The sequence below is a fragment of the Acinonyx jubatus genome, chromosome A3 (genome assembly GCF_027475565.1).
Source record: "Acinonyx jubatus isolate Ajub_Pintada_27869175 chromosome A3, VMU_Ajub_asm_v1.0, whole genome shotgun sequence".
Lineage (NCBI taxonomy): Eukaryota > Metazoa > Chordata > Mammalia > Carnivora > Felidae > Acinonyx > Acinonyx jubatus.
Window position 1 is genome coordinate 13,089,432 of NC_069388.1, and position 19,618 is coordinate 13,109,049.

Here is a 19,618-nt window from a genome sequence, read left to right on the forward strand (position 1 = left end):
GGCGGTTAAGCCTCCGACTTCGGCTCAGGTCATGATCTCACGGTTCGTGGGTTCGAGCCCCGCGTCGGGCTCTGTGCTGACAGCTCAGAGCCTGGAACCTGCTCCTGCTTCTGTGTCTCCCTCTCTCTGCCCCTCCCCTGCTCGCACTCTGCCTCTCTCTTTCTCTCAAAAATAAACATTAAAAAAATTTTTTTGAATAATAAAAATAAAGCGAAGCACGAGACCACGTGGTGTGCCCAGATGTGTGTGTGTTAGTTCGGTCAGCAAACCCACGACATGGATATTGTCATCTTCCCCATTTTACAAATGGAGAAACTGAGGCATCAGAAGATTAAACTAGTTGCCCAAGGACACACAGCTTTCAGTGTTGCAACATATCTCCGAAAGCCCCCCTTTTTTTAATTTTTTTTAACGTTTATTCCTTTTTTTAATTTTTTTAATGTTTATTTATTTTTGAGATAGAGACAGAGCATGAGTGGGGGAGGGGCAGAGAGAGAGGGAGACGCAGAATCCAAAGCAGGCTCCAGGCTCTGAGCTGTCACCACAGAGCCCGATGCGGGGCTCGAACCCACAGACCACGAGATCATGACCTGAGCCGAAGTCAGAAGCTCAACCGACTGAGCCACCCAGGCACCCCTATTCATTTTTTGAGAGAGACAGAGCATGAGAAAGGGAGGGGCAGAGAGAGAGGGAGACACAGAATCCGAAGCAGGCTCCAGGCTCCAAGCTGTCAGCACAGAGCCCGACACGGGGCTCAGACTCACAGACAGTGAGATCATGACCTGGGCCAAAGTCGGACGCTTAACCGACTGAGCCACCAGGCGCCCCATCTGAGGGCCCCTTTAACGTGGAGTGTTGTTTTTCCTGGCGTCCTTCCTCTGGGACATCTGCACCCTTTCTGTCATGATCACATTGTATCGGTGACTGAGCTGTCTGGCTGCAAATGGAGAGCTTCCCGCCCTGTGCATGTCGACCATCCCCACGGTCAGCTTTGTTTCCTCTCGGGCTCCTTTTCCCTTCCCCTCATGTTTCCGCTTCAGCTAGCTTTTCGTTTCTCGGTTGCTCTCTCTCATCTCTGTTGGCCACTTCTCCCCTTCGACAATCCACTTTTGTAACGGGTCTTGTAGACGTATCGCCAGGGGACAGGGAGGCAACCCAGCCACACGCTCTGCTGTCTGTGCGTGAACCGAGTATCAGATGCACAGGGACCGGTCACCGACAAACTTTGCAAGAAATGACGTGACCGGGCCCTGGTCCTGATGTGCGTGTTCCTTACACAGTGATCGGTGGACGGGAGGGCCAGTAGCCACGTGTGTTACTTTGTGCAATTACAGTTAATGTGCCTCGGTGGCTAAGTCGGAACCGTGTTGTGGGAGACTGAACTGGGGAAAGTGACATTTGCGTGTATCGGGACCACGCAAGGCGAAGACCGCCTGTGACTGGCTGCTCTGTTCTTGTTGTCACTGCCGTTGGGTCGGTGGGTCGTCCCTTTGCGCCCTGGAGCCCCCTCGCTGCCTTGGCCCAGTTCAGAGTCTACTTCTGGCCCCTGTTTCTCCGGATTAAACACAGCCCTGTTTCCATCCCTGAGGGATCCCTCACCCCGCACAGGGAATTTTGCTCATAACACCAAGGGTTGAAAATCCCTTCCTACAAAGGGCCGGATAGTAAATGTTTTGGACTTGCAGCCACACGGTCTCTGTTGCAACAACTCAACTCTGCCATGGTGTGCACGCAGCCATAACGACTATATAAACACATGGGTGTGGCTCTGTTCCAGTAGAAGTATTGACAAAAACAGGTGGCAGCCGGATTTGCTTTGCCAAACCCTGCTCTCCGCTAAGCGTCTCATCTGCTTTTCCTCGGGTCTTTTGATTGCAAGTGCGAGAGCTCAACTGAAAAACTGAATTAAGCAAACAGAACAACCACCCCCTCTTGGTGGCAAGATGGCTGCCAGCAGCTTCAAGTTTATGTCCCCATCAGCTTTAAGCCATCTCGAAGAACGTCCCTTTTCCGGTAGCTCCCTCAAAGTCCCAGGGCTCACTCTCATTGGCCCAGCTTGGGTCACATGCCTGGCCCTGAACCAATGACAGGTAGCCAGGGGAAGGTAGTCCTCTGATTGGCCCGGCTGAGATTATGCCTGCCACCCTGGCGTCTGGAGTTAAGATCAGCCCATGTGACTTAAGTAAGGAAGTAATGGTACCCAAAGGACCACGGTCAGGATCAAGCAGGCAAAATAAAAGTCTCCACTTCCAGGGGTAAATTTCCACCCTGTGCCTGGTACGCAGGAGGCAGTGAGCGCTCCATCCTTTCAAATGATGCCAGCCTGCTCCCGAGGGGCGGCGTCAGCCAGCACGTTATCGGTGGCCTTTCCTGGCCTGGCATTTAATTCCTCTTAACCTGCCTGCCAAGTTATTCCACCCCCACACCAGCCCCCGGGTTGTTCTTTCTTTTGCGCCGTCCCGGCCTCGAAAGCTAAACGCTCGGGGCTCCAGCCAGGACATGGGCTGTATTTTTAATCTTGATTTTAATTCCAGCTCATTCTCCTGGCTGTATCTCCCAGCCCCGGAGCCCCAGGGCCCACGCTAATTTGCTTCTCCCACCTCAACTGGTACCAGAATAACCATTTTAAAAACCGCCTGGGGGAAATCTAATCAAATGAGAGCAAAATCTAATTTGGCACTAAAAGCCTTTGACTGAAGCCCTGTTTTCTAGGGTCTCGTGGAGCCTGAATAGTAAACTCTTTCTGGATTTTTTAAGAGTTGGGGGTTGGAGAGAGGAAAGAGATGTGAAAGAGGGCATTCCAGCGGAGGAAATGGCCTCGGCCACTTTGACACCCGTGGCATTGGGCGATAATGGACAGGGGTGGGCTTCCCGAGGCGGCCCCCCTCCAAGAAAGTTATCCCACTGGCCGGGCCAAGATTGAAGCTCCTTAGCATTCCAAGCTGCACCTTCATCAGAAAGACCTTGGTCCAGATCTTCAGGGACAAACCATAGGATCCCAAGCCAGGGTTTGGGGGACCTAGGAGAGAACCCAGTATTCCCAGCAGGGAGATTCAGGGTGCCTTTTTCCCGGGGCTTTTGTTCACCCTTCAGGGTGAACCTGAGGGAAGTTGTATGTTTCTGAAGCTACTTGAGGTCTTGGGTTGCTTTCAGAATGTGTCCCGATTCCAGGAAAATGCACACAACATGTAAAATCTGATGTATAGTATTTCAGGGGACGTGTGGGCCCTTTTCAGTTTCCCCATCATGCCTCCTGTGGCTTCTGCTCACGATCTGGTCCCTCTACCCTGTGACGTCATCTTCTCCCTTCCTCAGTGGCTTCCCTGTGTTCCTCAAATGCCTCCAAGCTTGTTCCTGCCACAGGACCTTTGCACTTGCCATTTCCTCTGTCTAGAGCAGTTTCCCTTGTATTCCTATTCCCCCTGATTCGTCCTCAGCAGCCTTCCTTGACTGCTCAAGCCCTTGGTACCTGCCGGGGTCCATCTCTAGCCACTTTGTTGGAACACCATCTTTATATTTTCTTCATCACTTTGTTTTTACCAACAGCATCACCTCTGTGATCACAGTTCCCCCGCTAGAATGTCCACCCCAAGAGGGCAGGGATGCTGGTGGCCTCATTCACTGCTGTGTTGCCATCGCCTGGGATGGCTCCTGGCATACCATGGGGGCCTAATAAACGGGTGTAGATATGTGAATCCACATGTGCTCAGGGCAGTGTCACCCCAAACCAAGCAGTTTCCATGGGCTTCCACCAGGCCTGGGTACAGTGATGTGCTATTTCCTGAAGATTTTCCTCTCAAATGTTTTACGCTTTTGACTTCAGTGTCTACGAAGGGAAACTCCCCCATCACCACCAGTGTTTGTCACGAATGGAAAGTGCCGGGGCTCCATAAGGGCGGGGGGGGGGGGAGCTCCTTAAATTTCACCCTCTTCCTGGGGTGCCTGGGTGGCGCAGTCGGTTAAGCGGCCGACTTCGGCTCAGGTCACGATCTCGCAGTCCGTGAGTTCGAGCCCCGTGTCGGGCTCTGGGCTGATGGCTCAGAGCCTGGAGCCTGTTTCCAATTCTGTGTCTCCCTCTCTGACCCTCCCCCATTCATGCTCTGTCTCTCTCTGTCTCAAAAATAAATAAACGTTAAAAAAAAAAAAAATTAAAAAAAATTTTCACCCTCTTCCTAAGGTCTGGGCCTTCGCAGGAAACGTTTGCTGACCCCTGCCGTGTGTCATTCTTCCCCAAGGAGGAGGAACAGGAGGAGAGGGGAGAGGGGCCGGCAGGGTTTATCAGAGTAGAGCTCCCCATATATGGAAAGACCTCACATCAAATGTGAGGAATAAGGTCACTGAGGTTTAGCAGACCTTGTTTCCTGGACGGTACTTGATCTCTAGGGGCCTTTTCAGCCCTCGCTACGTGGTTCTGTTGCTGAGGAGGGGGGGACAGGTGCGGGTGGCAGGTGGAATTGTTTAGCTCCGCGTTTCTCACCCGCAGACTGTAGGCATTTTACACAGGATGGTTGGTGCGGGGCCTCCCGAGCGCCGTGGGATGTTCAGCCGCATCCCTGGCCTCGGCCCCCTGGATGCCGGTTGCACGTCCCAGCCCCATCTGTAACAAAACCGAAAACGTCTGCGGACATTGCCGAGTGTCCCCTGAGGGGCAAACCGCCCCTGGCTGAGCGCCACTGCTTTCGGGGAGGGCCGCGAGTGTCTGAACGTGCCGTGTTCCCGAGGGAGAAATCCAGGCCTTCCGCTCGCCCGGGCCTTGGACGCTGAGGCCCCTTAGTCCGGCCGACATCTCAGTCCTTGTGCCCTGACACCCGCTGGGGACGCACAGTCGCTGTGTAAGTGGACACCCGCCACCTGACTGCTTTTTTTTTTCTTTAATGTTTATTTTTGAGGGACACAGAGACAGAATGAGAGTGGGTTGGGGCAGAGAGGGAGGGAGACGCAGAATCCAGGCTCTTCGCTGTCAGCACAGAGCCCAACGCGGGGCTCGAACTCTCGAGCTGTGAGATCGTGACCTGAGCCGAAGCCGGGCGCTCAGCCGACTGAGCCCCCCAGGCGCCCCTTCCTAACTGCTTTTACTCTCTGAATATCGGATGTTACCCGGGACTCTGAGCCCGGTGGCCAGTTTCCCTGCCCCTCCTCCCCGGAAAGCTCGGGTTCTTTCTATGTCCACTTTGCCCCCCAGCCACGCAAAGGGAGGCCCCACCCTGGGCTTACCCTGAAGCTGCTCGGACCCTCTCTTCCTGTTTTCACCTCCTCTGGTGCCCAGATCCTTCCAGGAGGTGCTTCCTCAGCCTCCTGGCCCAGCTGGTGCCAGGGGAGGATTGGATGGACGTGCGTCCCTTTGTCCTGTGCCACGGGGACTCGGGAATTGGCTGCTCGGGTCCTTAAGGGGGCTTCCCACCCCGAGGCGGTCCCAGCCACCTGCCAGGTCTCCAGGAAAATGTCCCCATGGAGGGCTCCAGCTTATCCCTGCTCTCCCGACCCAAGCCAGGTTGGGGGTAGGGGGGCAGGGGGTCATCTCATCCTCTGCTGTCAGCACAGCCCGGCCCCAGGCCACTCCTTCCCCTGTGGATGTTCGCCTCCCCGTCTGTCTCCTCTCATCTTCGGCTCTGAACAGGCACCTGCCCAACATTCACACTTTGTCAGGCACGAGGCACCCTGCAACCCGCTTCAGCAGCCCCAGCTCTCCCACTCTTGAGCCCTCAGTGCTGGTTCTCGGGTGTCTCCGAGGCCCCGGTGTCCTCATCTGAAGGAGAGAGCTGGCATAGGGCCTCTGTCCCTGGAGAAACGGTCACTTGGAACTGGCTTTATCGGTTCTAATTTTTAAAACTCCCAGTCGCTCGCTGAGAAGAAAAAAGAACAAGAAAGTACCACCGAGAGGATCTCGTCTGCTCCCTCCTCCCCCACCGAGGGTTTTTTGGGTGAATCACGGTCATTTTTCTTTAAGCTCTGTGGCTGGTGTCGAACGTGCACGCGGGGAAGCGCGTGGCTCCTGAACGTCTAGCTCAGTGGGGTTTCACCAACCGAAGCACCCGCGTTGCAGCGAGAGAGAGAACGAGGCTGTGCCCCGGGAGGCGTGCCGTGCCCGCTTGCTTTCCTCCACCGTACTCCATTTTCCCCGTTTTGGAGCATCTTCTGAATGAGACCGTGCGGTGTGCGTTGTTCCATATCTGGTTTATTTCTCTTAACGTGATTAGGTGGTTGAGACGCATCTGGGTTGTTGTTTCTTTTTGAGAGCGAGCGTGCGCACACGCAAGTCGGGGGTGGGGGGCAGAGGAAGAGAGGGGGAGAGAGAGAGGATCCTAAGCAGTCTCCATGCTCAGCACAGAGCCCGACGTGGGGCTCGATCTCACGACCACGAGATCTTGACCGGAGCCGAAATCGAGAGTCAGGCGCACGACCGACTGAGCCGCCCAGGCGCCCTGAGACGCGTCTGTGTTATTAAACGCGACATCCCGCGACGGGAACATCCAACAGTGGATTCAGCCACCCCTTTGGTTGACGGGCATCCGACTGGCTCCTAGCTAGCTATCTGCTGTCGTGAAGAGCGCTACCCTCAGCGCGTCCTGCTCACGCTCGTGAACCAACAAATGCTTTACCGTCGAGCAAACACCCAGGGTTCGAATCGCTGGGGCACAAGGTGCGAGCGCGCTCAGGTTCAGCAGACGTCGCCAGCCAGGGTCCCGCAGGAGGAGGACCCGCCCGTGTGGCCCTGGCCGTGTGTATAGGGCCCGCGTTCCACATCACCAGCAACAATCGGCACCGTTCGTTTTCTAACGTCAGCTCTTGTGTTCTGGTCCCGTGTCGTAGACAGGGTTCAAGGGGCCCATAAGCCTGCACGGGAAAGAATCGCACTCTTACTTTTATGGCCCTGCACCGTCGCTTAGCATCGCCTTCGGCGAGGAAGGTAGACCACGCACCGTAACCCGAGAGGATCCGTCGTTTGGTCGTCGTACGAGTCCCCGATCTCGTCGTGCCCCACGGCCCTGGTTGCAGATGCCAGAAAATATTCTCACTGATCACCCCTGTGAAATTATTATTCTTCCCAAGGCCCTTTACCAGCTGTTTTGAGAGGGCGGGTTACTAGGTGGCACGTTCTTCGAATGCTCGGATAATTACGTTTCAGGATAATTTACTCGCTCTCTAATCCTATATATTTTATTTTAGGCTTCGCCTGCTTTCGAAGGGCCCGGTGGCTCGGGGTAGCGCTGCTTTCACACCTCGGGGACACGGTGGTCGGGTGGCAGAGAAGGCTTTTGCTGACCGTGTTCTCACGTGGCCTCCTGACCCTTCTCCCCTCCAGCTTTCTTCGGGAAGTATCTTAACGAATACAATGGCTCCTACGTGCCACCAGGCTGGAAGGAGTGGGTCGGCCTGCTGAAAAACTCCCGTTTTTATAACTACACGCTCTGTCGGAACGGGGTGAAGGAGAAACACGGCTTCGATTACTCCAAGGTACGTCCTGCGTGGCCCCCTCGGCGGGGGTGGGGAAGGGGGGGGCAGCGCGGAGCGTGACCCGGGAGCTCCACTGCCTGGCTTTGGAGGGTGACCCTGTCCTAGACGAGGGATCTCGCGCAGCCAGCGCGTATCATCTCGGTGTTCTCATCTCTCGCGTAACAGTCTCTGAGAGCGTTGTCCGCAATCTGCCGGGGCAGAAAGCGCACGCACAGAGGGTACCGATCCGTGAATTTTCGCAAACCGAGCAGGCGCGTGCACCCAGCGCCCAGGCAGGTCAGCAAGCAGCGCGCCCCCGCCAGCCCCGAGAGCCCCCTCGTGTAACCCCTCCCACCAGCCGTCCCCCCACGGGGACAGCCACCCGCAGACGCACGCTGTGGCACGTTCATTCTGAATCCGGCTTCCTTGGCTCCGCACCACATTGACATCCAGCCCCGTTGTCGTGTGTGGGTGACCCCGCCCCCGAGGCGACCCTTCCATCACCATGGATTGGCTGTGCCTGTTCTAGAACCTCTCGTAAATGGAATCGTGTGCTGTGTGCTCTCCCGGGTTGAGGTTTTTCCACCTGGCGTCACGCCTGTGACGGTCACCCGTGTGGCCACACGTCATCAGCGGAAACTGCTACGAAGCGCCCCCTTGCGGGGATGGGGCGTAGGTGTCCGTTCACATTGTGGTCTCCAGTTTGCGTCTCTTAGGAGTCAGGTTGCTGGGAACGTCCTCTCACGGGGCTTTGGGGAGGCACACGGACTCTTCTCCCGGGGCCTAGAATTGCTACCTAGATACACGGTAGGTTAAGTGGCTGAACCAGGTGTAGGTTCCCGGTTTACGGCCAGAAATGTTACAAGAGCTCCCGTTGTTCCACGGTGCTTATCAGCACGGGTATTGTCTTTTTTTTACTGGGGTATTGTGGCATTTCATTATGGTTTTACCAGAAAGATTTCTGAGGATCACATAAGTGAAGGTGATCAGAAAAGCCCTTTCTCCATAGTGATACTCCGCGCGGAGCGGTTCAGGACAGCCAACTTCCTCTCTAGGGTGCCACAGACCCAATATTTTAGGCTTTACGAGCCACACGGGCGCTGTGGCAACGACCCAAGCCTGCCGTTGTAGTATGAAAGCCACCACAGGTAATGTGTAAACAAGTAAGCTTGGCTAGTTCCAGTAAAACTTTATTTATAAAAACAGGCAGCGGCTGGTCCACGGGCTAGAGTTTGCTGATTCTTGGCCTAAGTGAGGGGGATCTGACAGTGATGTCTCCTCCAAACTTTCCATTAAAAAAACAAAAATCTGGAGACGAGCAAATATTCCTGGCCCAACTAAATCTTCTAAGCCAGCTCGTGTGCCCCCCCCCCCCCACAGTTGACCCATTCTTTCCCCACACATTCTTCCCTTCCCTCTCTCTTCCCCACACTCACTGCCACTGACCCTGGGCCTGGCTGAGTGTCATAACCGGGGCTCTGTGGGGTAGTGTGATGACCGCCCTCCCTAGTTGGTCTCTCTCTGAATCGCTGCACAAGGCTCCCAGGCAGAAGTCGGCAGGGGACAGGAGCCACACACACAGGATGGGAAGCCAGGGGTAGGGGAGACAGCAGGTGGGTGTTGGGGACTAGGAAGAATGTATTCAAGAGGGGGCAGCCAACGGCCATCAGGCCTGTCAGTCTTGCATAGAAACGTGGGCCCAAGAGGGCCAGGTTTTCTGATTTTTCAGCAGAAGCTACAAACTGACGCATTTTTTTTTTCCTGTGAGATCTCCTGATTTTTAAACAATGGCAGCTAATTTCCTAGAATCCTGCGTGAATCAAGCGTGCCTGACCCGTGGATGTACAGCCTTGGCGGCCCCCTGCCTTGTTCTGCCCACCGCCCTCTGGGGACTGGGCAGTGACTTCCCATCTTAGAGTTGGAGGACTGGGGTGCAGAGCCCCGCCTTGACACATATCATGTGCCCTTGGACATGCTACCTACTCCTAAGAGCCTCAGTTCCCAAATCTGGGAAGTGGGCACACTGGTACGTACTTAATAACATGCACATCTTTTTATTGAGTGCCTATTAGGGTCCAAGCAACTGCGCTGGGTGGCTTTTGTTTGTTTTTTTTTAAACGTTTATTTATTTTTGAGACGACGCGAGAGACAGAGTGCAGGCAGCAGAGGGGCAGACGGAGGGAGACACAGCTTAGAGCCCGACGCGGGGCTCGAACTCACGAACCGTGAGATCGTGACCTGAGCCGAAGTCGGACGCTTCACTGACTGAGCCGCCCAGGTGCCCCCGTGCTGGGTGTTTTATGTGTAGTATTTCTAATCCCCAGCAATCAGAGGCATGAGTGGACTAGTCAAGTTTGGTCATGTCATTCGTTCATTCCCTCAACAAGTATTTGTTGAGAGCCTGCTATATGCCAGGCACTGTGTTAGGTGCTGGGTACCCAGGGATGAACAAAAACAGATCAGGCATTCACAGCCTGGGATGTGGAGGTGGGTTATTAACTGTGAAGTGATGGGCCCACGTGTGTGCACGCACTCACACATACACCGTCACATCGGCCCCGTTGCCCACTTCATCAGCTCCATACGAGCCAGTTCAACCGGACCAGCCTTGTCCGTTCTTACAAGCACCCCCAAATCTTTGCTAGTGCTCTCCTGCCCTGGATTTTTCCAAGTTTTACCCATCTTCTCTTCTGTGAATCCTTCCCCAGGGGCCCCAAACTACAGGATTTATCCTTTCTTGAATCACACCAGCCTCTCTCAGTTGCTTGTGAACAGAAACTCAACTCAAAATGGCTCAACTGAAGAGGAAACGTCAGCTTATTTAACTGGTCCAGCAGTAACGGCATCAGGCACGGCTGGATCCAGGGGCTCACACAAAATCTTTAGGCGGTGGTTTCTTTCTCCTCTAAGCTCTGTTTTCTTCTCTGCGGCACCATCTACGGTCTCTCTCCCTCCCGCCCCTCCCCCTTCTCCCTCTCCCACCCTCCCCCCTCGCTTTCCCTGCCCCTTGTAGCAATATGGCCGGCCTTCCACGTTTCACCTTCCTGCCCAGCTGCAAGTGAGGGAGTCTCCTTCCCAGGATTCCCAGCAAATCTCACTGCATCTCGTTGGCTCTTGGCTCAGTCACATGTCTGTCCCCGGACCAATCGGTGTGGCCAGGGGATGCAGTGTTTTGATGGGCTGTAAGTCACCCACCCCACTCCCTAGCCAGAGGCAGGGACAGCGGGAGCCCCACTCTGGAGCCAAACGCTGGAACATTGGCTGAGAATAGAGTCCAAATGAAAATGGGCAGGATGCTCAGTGGCCTAAAAGCGCCCTATCCCACTCCTCTTCTGGAAACACTGCACACTTGGGGATCCCTCCTGCCTTTGACCAAGGATCCCACTCGTGTGTCCCCCTTACTGAGTCTGATCGTTCAGGCCCTGGTGGCAGCAACCACGTGTGACATCGCCTGGACAGCGCCCTCTCCCCTCACCCTGGGTCTCAGGCCTCCATTACCTCTGAGTGAATTGATTACAAAGTCCTGATGGGGGGATTTGTACATTAGAAATACAGATTATAGTGTCTTGGGGCTGAACACGCTGCTTCTCTCCTCCCAGATGCAGCACAAGCACATCGTCCACTACCTAGAAAACTCCACTCCGTCCTTGTTAAAATTCCTCACCACGTCCATGCCTGGTCTCAGAGCAGCCCTGTAATCAAGTTATCCAGGGAGACTCAGAGTCCCTCTGGGGCTGAGGACGGAACATGCAGTGGCTGCTACTTACCCCGTTTCCTGCCACAGACACATCTCCCCTGTGAATGAGCCCCGTGGGAGGATTCCTGGGCTCCCTGTTCCCAGAGGCCTGGGAACAGAGGGATGGGGGCCCCTTTGGGGTCAGAGCTGGCTCAGGTCCAGGGTTCGGACCCGGGGCGGGCAGCAGGCAGTGGGAGCCGTTGCACTGGGAGGGAACGAGAGGGAGCTCGGAGTTGCCTGGGGCTCCCTGCTCCAGCACTCTGAGGAGTGAGATGCCTGTGTGTCGCTGCCCTCAGTGGCTTCAGCAGGAGGCCCAGCTCGGGAGGAAGTGACAGTCCTTCCGGAGGTCCCCTCAAAGGCCCTCTGAGGTCTCTGTTCTGAGTCACTAATCCCAAGGCTGGATGCCATGCAAAGGGTCCTGATGGCAGGTGGACAGAGAGGCAGCGATGATGACAAAAGAATGATGTGGCACACGCACTGATCACCAAAGAGGACCAGAGAAGGCGGGACCAGTGGGAGAGGGGAATGATGAGGGTCAGGTGGTGGAAAGGCCCTAAGGAACAGCAGTGTCTGTAAACTCGAATGAGACCACCCTTTGAGCCGCCCTTTGTCATTTGCGCTTTTCTGTCGTGGAGAAGCCTCCTTCTATGCAGGTCGGGACCGCTGAGTTGTTCGTTGCAGCTTTGTTATTGAAAGAAATCCACGAGGGCCACCAACGCAAGAAATGATTAAAAGACCACAAAGGAACCCTACCCTGGAGGATTTCTAGAAAAAGATGAGGGGATCTGTATGTAACGCCATCAGAAGGGCTTTGGACACAGGGCTGATGGAAAGAGCGGGTTGCAGAGAGAGCTCCTGTAAGCCCCTGTTCAGATGTCTCCTAGAGCACCCCGAGCCCAGGGCATCGCATCCCAACTCTCCTGCCCCCGCAGTGAGCACCACACCTGTGTGTATCCCTGGGTCACTTGTTAACATCTGTCTCCTCTCATTAGAGTACAAGGCCATGAAGGCAGGCGTGTGACTTTGCTTTGTTCCCTGCCATGTGGAATGGAAGGAAGGAAGGAAGGAAGGAAGGAAGGAAGGGAGGGAGGGAGGGAGGAAGGAAGGAAGGAAGGAAGGAAGGAAGGAAGGAAGGAAGGAAGGGACCAAGAAGGAAAGGAAAGGAAAGAAAGAAAATATACACAGTGTGATCCAACTGATGTAAAAAGATGCATAAAGCCATACTCTAACACGTGTAACAAGGCATCTGAAAAAAATACTTCCTGGTTAAGGCCCAAAGGGGCCAAGATTGGAAGCAGGGGGGTGTGAGGAGTAATCAAAGGGAACCAGATTTGTTTGTACCGTTTTCATTTTCACGTGGAAAACACAGCCACGTGATTCTTTTTTTTTTTTTTTTAATGTTAATTTTTGAGACAGGGAGAGACAGAGCATGAACTGGGGAGGATCAGAGAGAGAGGGAGACACAGAATCTGAAACAGGCTCCAGGCTCTGAGCGGTCAGCACACGGACCGTGAGATCGTGACCTGAGCCAAAGTCGGACGCCCAACCGACTGAGCCACCCAGGCGCCCCCACAGCCGCGTAATTCTCAAGGAATAATGACTCCCGCTCCCTTAGACCTAACGTGCACCAGATACTGCTGGAATCGTTCCACCTGAATTAGCCCATGTATGTCTCACCATAGTTACTGTTCACAACCAGCACACGAGGAAACTGAGGCACAGAGAGGCTAAGGAACTAGGCCACACAGCTAGTGAGTGGTAAAGCAGTATCATCCGAGCCTAGGCCATCTGGCCTCCAAATCCATTCTCTGAACTCCGGCCCATGGGACAAGTCCTGCCCGCCAAGTGTTTTTGTCCAGCCTCTGAGCTGAGAAGGGTTTTTTACATTCTTAACTAGCTGGGGAAAAAAATCACAAAGAGAGCAACATGTGACCAGCGCTCTTTTCCTGACATGTGAAACTGACATGAAATTTGCAGTTTGGCCGCACAAGGTTTTACTGGAGCCCAGACAGGCCCGTTCATTTACCCAGCGGCTGCTCTCTTGCTACAGTGGCAGTGAGTAATGCAAATGAGACCTCCGGCCTGCAAAGCCTCAAATGTTTCCTATCTGACCCTTTACAGAAAAGGTTTGTTGATGCTTGGTGTAAACCACCCCATGCGCGTTAGTAATTTTGTTTGGGGGCCGGGGAGGGGCGGGAACGATGCTCCGAGTGTATTGCCAAGTGCTTCATTCCCGTGTGAAATGCTCCCACCATCTGAAGAAGGGACTGTGATCGGGCCCATGTTTTAGAGGCGGAAAGGTGCTTTCTGAGGGGCAGAAAGGCGAGCCGCTGGCCCACAGATAGCAGGTGATAAAGCCGGGGTGTGAACCCAGTGTTGCTGACTCCAGAGCCCTCAGCTTCATGAAATATGATTGCTCCTTAAAGGGACGTGAACCTCTTTTGAACACAAGGGGCTGTAGAGGGTGCACTGTCCACATTATGATGTAGAATATAATTTAGACGGAGGAAGCCAGTGGCTCAGAAAAGGAGACCCTCCCGGAGTTACAGAAGGTTGACTTGCCAAGTGGAGAAAACATCGAGAGGTGGGCTCGAGAGCTGCCCCAGTGTGCGGGCAACCCCCCCCCAACCCCCGCCCTGCCCCTCAAACCAGGTCTCAGGGGCACAGTCATCTGTCTCAAGGCACAGCCCGAAAGCAGCCCACAAGTGGGCTTCCCAAGCAGAACAGTTAACTAGTTCTGGAAGCCAGGAGACTCCCATCTGGGGAGGGGCCCTGAGAGCTTTGCGGTGAGCTGGCTTATCTCACCCAAGTTCAAAAAGAGGTAGAACCACGGGCTTCCGTGGGCAGATCTCCCAGGAGGCACCCATGGGACACGTTTGTCCGGGCAGAGCTTCCCGTCACATCAGCCATGGTCCCCATCCCCAGCAGCCAGGGGTAATCCTAAGTGAGCGAAAACCTCCCTGTCCCTCCCAGGTCCCCTGCCGCCTTCTTACCGCTGATGAGAATGCTTTCCCACACCCCGCACAGGACTGTGGTCACCATGGGGACAGGGACCTGTGACCACAGCCCCAGCCCTTAACAGGAAGCCCGGAACCCTGGGAACAGGCACCCAACAAGTAGTTGCTGAGTGAGCACATAAACGAGAGCGGCAGAGGCCGCGCCTGAGGAACGAGGCCGGGAACGAGAGGGGCCGGGCTGTCACGGAGCCCGGGAGCACGCCCCACTCCCCACACCCCCATTGGCAATGGACGTTTTTGCCCAGAGTCCTGGCTAGCGATCCCCACCAAAGTACTGGGTTCCTCTTGGTTTACTGATCAAAGTCAGTGGGAGGTCAGGATGGGGAGGGGAGACAAGAGGACCCAGCTCTGGCTGCTAAGCTCTGGGTAGGAGCCAAGTCCCCAGAACCTGGCATCCCCAGCCCCCTGCACCTGGCCAGGAGTGCACCAGGGGAAAGTCTAGCACCTCCCCCTGGATAGCGGGAATGGGCCTGGCCCACGACTGAAGGGGGGCAGAGAGGGGAGTTCCTCATTGTCTGTCGGCTCGTCTCCAGGTTCTAGAAAATTCACCTTCCAGACTGCTTCGTCCTCGCACCTGTCTTACCCTTCCTGTTAACAGCCCACCTCCCTCACGTCTTCTTCACGACTGACCCAGACAGGCAGCTCAACTTGTCCAGAACTGGACATATAGCACTCCCGCCCGCACCCTGACACTCTCTTTCTCCTGGACCCCCATCTCTATTCCCTTCACCCCAGCCAGAAACCGTGGGGCAGGGGGCGGTGGGGGGGGGGGGGGAATGACAGCCAGCCCACCCCCCCCCCCCCCCAGCCAGCCAACGGACACATCCTGTCTGTTTGAATCTGCTCCTAGCCGGGACTGGACCATGCCACTGCCACCCTGGCCCAGGTCCCCTCGTCCCTCCGACACCTGGACTCGGCTCAAGTACCGTGGCCGGAGAGATGGCGTGTCCTCGTTGGCCAGCCTGGGGCTTCACCACCCGCCCCTGGAGTACGGGTGGCATCCCCTTCAGTCCACACGGATGGTTGGGAGGTGGGTGTGCAGCTTGTCATACGTCATCGTGGGTGCCCTGCTGCAGCCATCAGGGATCAGCAGGGGCTTAGCTAGAGCAGGAGTGGCTTTGAGGAGACCCAGGAAGGTGGGCGGCTGTCAGGCATGCGGAAAGGCTGCCGCACCGCTAAGACAGGCATAACGTTGGCCGGCTACATGCAAGGCACCGTGCCAAGAGCTTTGCGCCTCTTAGCGCTCGAGACCCTCATGCCAGCCTTGAGAGTCAGACATGGTAATGACACCACATACGCTTCTGAACGTGGAATATCACAGGCTACAGGGGCCCCGTATTACCCTCCCGAGCCCCTTTCCTGGCCTGCCCCCTCCCAGGAAGTTCACCCGTCCCCTGCTGATTGCTATGGATGCGCTTATTACATAGGCAAGCGTCTCAAACACTGTATAGCATCGTTTTCTGTGTTCTTAGCCTGTATATAAACGGTATCGTACCGTGCATGTCCTCCAGCCCTCTTTCTTCACCCAGGGTCAGGTCTGTCAGGTTTGTGCGTGTGGACCCAGGTAGCTCTAGTTTGTTTATTGGATGCCCTATCATGGCGCCGTATGTCTCTCCTGGGAATGGATGTCCACAGTAGCTTTTTAGTTTTTCATTATTTTTTTAACGTTTATTTATTTTTGAGAGAGAGACAGAGGGCGATCGGGGAGGGGCGGGGGGGGGGGGGGGAGACACAGAATCTGAAGCAGCCTCCATCCAGGCTCCGAGCTGCCAGCACAGAGCCCGACGCGGGGCTCGAACTCACGAACCGGTTGATCGTGACCTGAGCCGAAGTCGGACGCTCGACCGACTGAGCCACCCAGGCGCCCACAGTAGCTTGTTTAAAAACATGTTTCATCACAGCCAAGTAGGCGCACAGTTCCAAAATCAAGCAGTGAAGACGAGGTTACTATGGAGAGCAAGCAGCTGCGGCCCATGGTTCCCCACCAGCCGGAGGCAGGGGACCCACCTGCTGGTTCTGCAGTTACCTTTGTCATTTTAAGAACTTTCCCTGCACCTTCGGGTCATGCTCCATAACTGTAGCAGCAACTCTTGGATTTAGGTGATCTATAATGTTACTTTTATATAATAGGTTCTACAGATAACTCCCCAGGACTATCCATAAAAAGTATTTCGGGAAAAGTACACCAAGTAGCAAGTGGCTTTCTCCCCCTCTGTTTTATCCCAGACCCCAGTTAGCACTTTGATATCTGTCCTTCTAGATTCTTCCTTGGTGCTCATATGAAGTTAAGGGTTTGGCTTCTCCTCTCCACCCCTCCGCCCTCCCCACCCCGCCTCCCTCCCTTCCCACAAAAAGGTGGGATCTTCCTGGATTTGAAAGTAGCTTGTTCTTTCCCTTAACGGTGTATCTTGGACACGTTTCCACCTCAGTAGCTACGAGTTCGCTTCTGTGTAACATCTGCACAGCACAGCATTACATTGACTTCATTAATCGCCTTCCTGTTGCTGGTCACGGCGATACGTTTTTGCTTTATCAACGCCACTGCAGTGACTCTCCCTGTGCATTTAGTATAGAGTACAAGCGTCCCCGAAGTCCTGTCTTAGACGCACGGGCACGCCTGCTGTATGCCGTCCTGCTGAAGAGTTCAGGCAAATCTCAGCTTCTCGGCTGAGCCCTTAATAGCTGAGCTTTTAAAGCCCTCAGTTCCTGCTCGTTACATTTCCCCCTCTCCTCTCATCCCGCCCAGCGTCTAAGCAGGTCTGACTCTCGGGAGACCCCCTGCGCGCCTCTGCTTTTCTGCTCCTTCCTGCTGAGAGTCCTCGAACAGGTTCGGTTCCTGCATCGGAGTCCCTGCTGTTCCCTCCGCCTGGAGCTCTTCCTCTAGATGGGTGATTCTCAGTCCTGGCTGCACATTAGGATCCCTGGGAGCTTTTTGAAAGTCCAATGTGGGGGCACCTGGGTGGCTCAGTCGGTTGGGTGTCCGACTTCGGCTCAGGTCACGATCTTGCGGTCCGTGGGTTCGAGCCCCACGTCAGGCTCTGTGCTGACAGCTCAGAGCCTGGAGCCTGTTTCAGACTCTGTGTCTCCCTCTCTCTCTGACCCTTCCCCGTTCATGCTCTGTCTCTCTCTGTCTCAAAAATAAATAAACGTTAAAAATTTTTTTTGAAGTCTAATGTGTGTGGGGCACCTGGGTAGTTCAATTGGTTAAGCATCCGACTCTTGATCTCGGCACAGGTCATGATCCAACAGTTTTGTGAGTTCGAGCCCTGCATTGGGCTCCGTGCTGACAGCATGGAGCCTGCTTGGGATTCTCTTTCTCTCGCTGCCCCTCCCCTGAACTCTCTCTCTCTCTCTCTCTCTCTCTCTCTCTCTCTCTCTCCCCCCCCCTCTCCCTCCCTCCCTCCCTCCCTCTCTCTCAACAAATAAACTTTAAAAAATAAAACCAAAGAAAATTAAAAGTCCAGTGCCTGAAGAAAGCCACAGACCAATTAAACCAGCATCTCTGGGACACCCGGGTGGCTCAGTCGGTTGAGCGTCTGACTTCAGCTCAGGTCGTGATCTCACGGTTTGTGGGTTTGAGCCCCACAACAGGCTCTCTGCTTTCAGCACAGAGCCCGCTTCAGATCTGCTGTCTCCTCTCTCTGCCCTTCCCCCACGCATGCTCTCTCTCCCTCTGTCAAAAATAAACAAACGTTAAAAATATATATATTTAAAAAACCAGCGTCTCTGAGAGTAGGCCCAGCAAATCGCCCTCGAGAATCCCGGCAGACAACCGAGGGTGATAAAAATCTCCCCACATCCAGCTCCTCATCACTCGGGCCTCAGCTCCAGTGTCACCCCCTCCAAGAGACCCTCCGTGACTGCCCCTGCCAAAGGACGTCCCCACTCCGGCTCCTCGGTCACAGCTTATTTCCTTCATCCGTCACACTGTGTCACTATCTTGCTTCCGTGTTTACGTGTTCAGCTGCCCCTGCCCCCCGCACAGCGCACCAGGAACACAGGGATGTACCCACCCTGTGGGTCTTTCGTGGTCTTTCTGGAGCCTGGAAAAGAGTTCAGGCTTAGGAACCAAGACTCAGGAGGCGTGGCTGCAACACTTACCAGCCGTGTGACATCAGGCAATTCATTTAACTTCCCTGTTCTGGAAAACAGGAATTATCATCACACCTACTTTCTCACAGTTACACGGGGATTTCAACGAGCTAAGAGAAGCAAACACAGAACCGTACCTCGCATACCATAAGCACTCAAAAGTGCGAGCTGGTATTATTTCAGCATCTATTGTGAATGACTGACAGACTGCCATTTCTCCCCTATCCTCCCTGACCCCCTCTCTCCTCATTTGTCTCCATCAGCACCATCCGACGTTCCGTGCTCATTTATCATCTGTCTGCCCCTAGGATGGCCTCTAGGAACGCAGGGATTGTCTGTCTGGGTCCCCGCTGTGCCCCGAGCGCGTCCGCCGGGCACCTAACACCACGGGTGCTCAGGTCCTCACTGGCTCTCCTGTCTCTCCCTGCCCCCCAGGATTACCTGACAGACCTCATCACCAACGACAGCGTGAGCTTCTTCCGCACGTCCAAGAAGATGTACCCGCACAGGCCCGTCCTGATGGTCATCAGCCACGCGGCCCCCCACGGCCCCGAGGACTCCGCCCCCCAGTACTCAGGCCTCTTCCCCAACGCGTCCCAGCACATGTAAGCTTGGGAGTCCTGCCTGCCGAGCCGCCGGGTGACGTGAAGGTGGGAGGGTCGGGCTCTGGGACGGTGATGGCAGTGACAGAGGTCTGCCTTCGCTCTGATCCTCCTGGTTCAAAGAACCCGGGAACCCGCTGCTCTTCTGTGGGGAAACCGGGTGCAAAGCCAGCCAGCCTGGCTAACAGACCAAAGCAGGTAGCAGTGCTGTTCCCTTGGGGCCTCATCCTCCCCCGAGGGGTCTGTGTGCATAGAACCGCATTGCAGTATAATAGGCTTATAATAGGCTTATAATAGGCTTATAATAGGCTCATAACCCTGTGTACTTTATGCTATACGTTTTTTTTATATTTATTTGGGGGAAGGCGAGCGTAAGCAGGGGAGGGGCAGAGATAGGGGGACAGAGGATCGGAAGCAGGCTCCAGGCTGTGAGCTGTCAGCACAGAGCCTGACGTGGGGCTCGAACCCGCAGACCATGCGATCATGACCTGAACCGAAGTTGGACGCTTAACCGACTGAGCCACTCAGGCATCCCTACCCTGTGCATTTTAAACGTGTTTTTTGAGAAGGCCTCGTCAGGCTGTGAGCATATTCTCCAGCCTTTACTGAGCTGTGGGCTGTGTGGCAGGCTCCGTGCTCAGTCCTTTAGGTGACACCAAATCCCTGAATGTTCACAACGATCCTTGAAATGCTAGTGATCTCTTGCTGCAGAAGAAATTACCCTGAAACTGAGCAGC

The 19,618-nt window shown here is 54.8% G+C and overlaps 1 protein-coding gene across 4 annotated transcripts in view; it reads left to right on the plus strand.

Annotated features, from left to right (window-relative positions):
* SULF2 (sulfatase 2) overlaps positions 1-19,618 on the plus strand; it is a 118,479-nt gene that overhangs the window by 72,210 nt on the left and 26,651 nt on the right. For all 4 annotated transcript variants that reach the window (XM_053199859.1, XM_053199862.1, XM_053199860.1 and 1 more), the window contains exons 4-5: positions 7,304-7,455; positions 18,715-18,884. In XM_053199859.1, the coding sequence (XP_053055834.1) occupies positions 7,304-7,455; positions 18,715-18,884 (322 nt within the window). The remainder of the gene's footprint in view (positions 1-7,303; positions 7,456-18,714; positions 18,885-19,618) is intronic.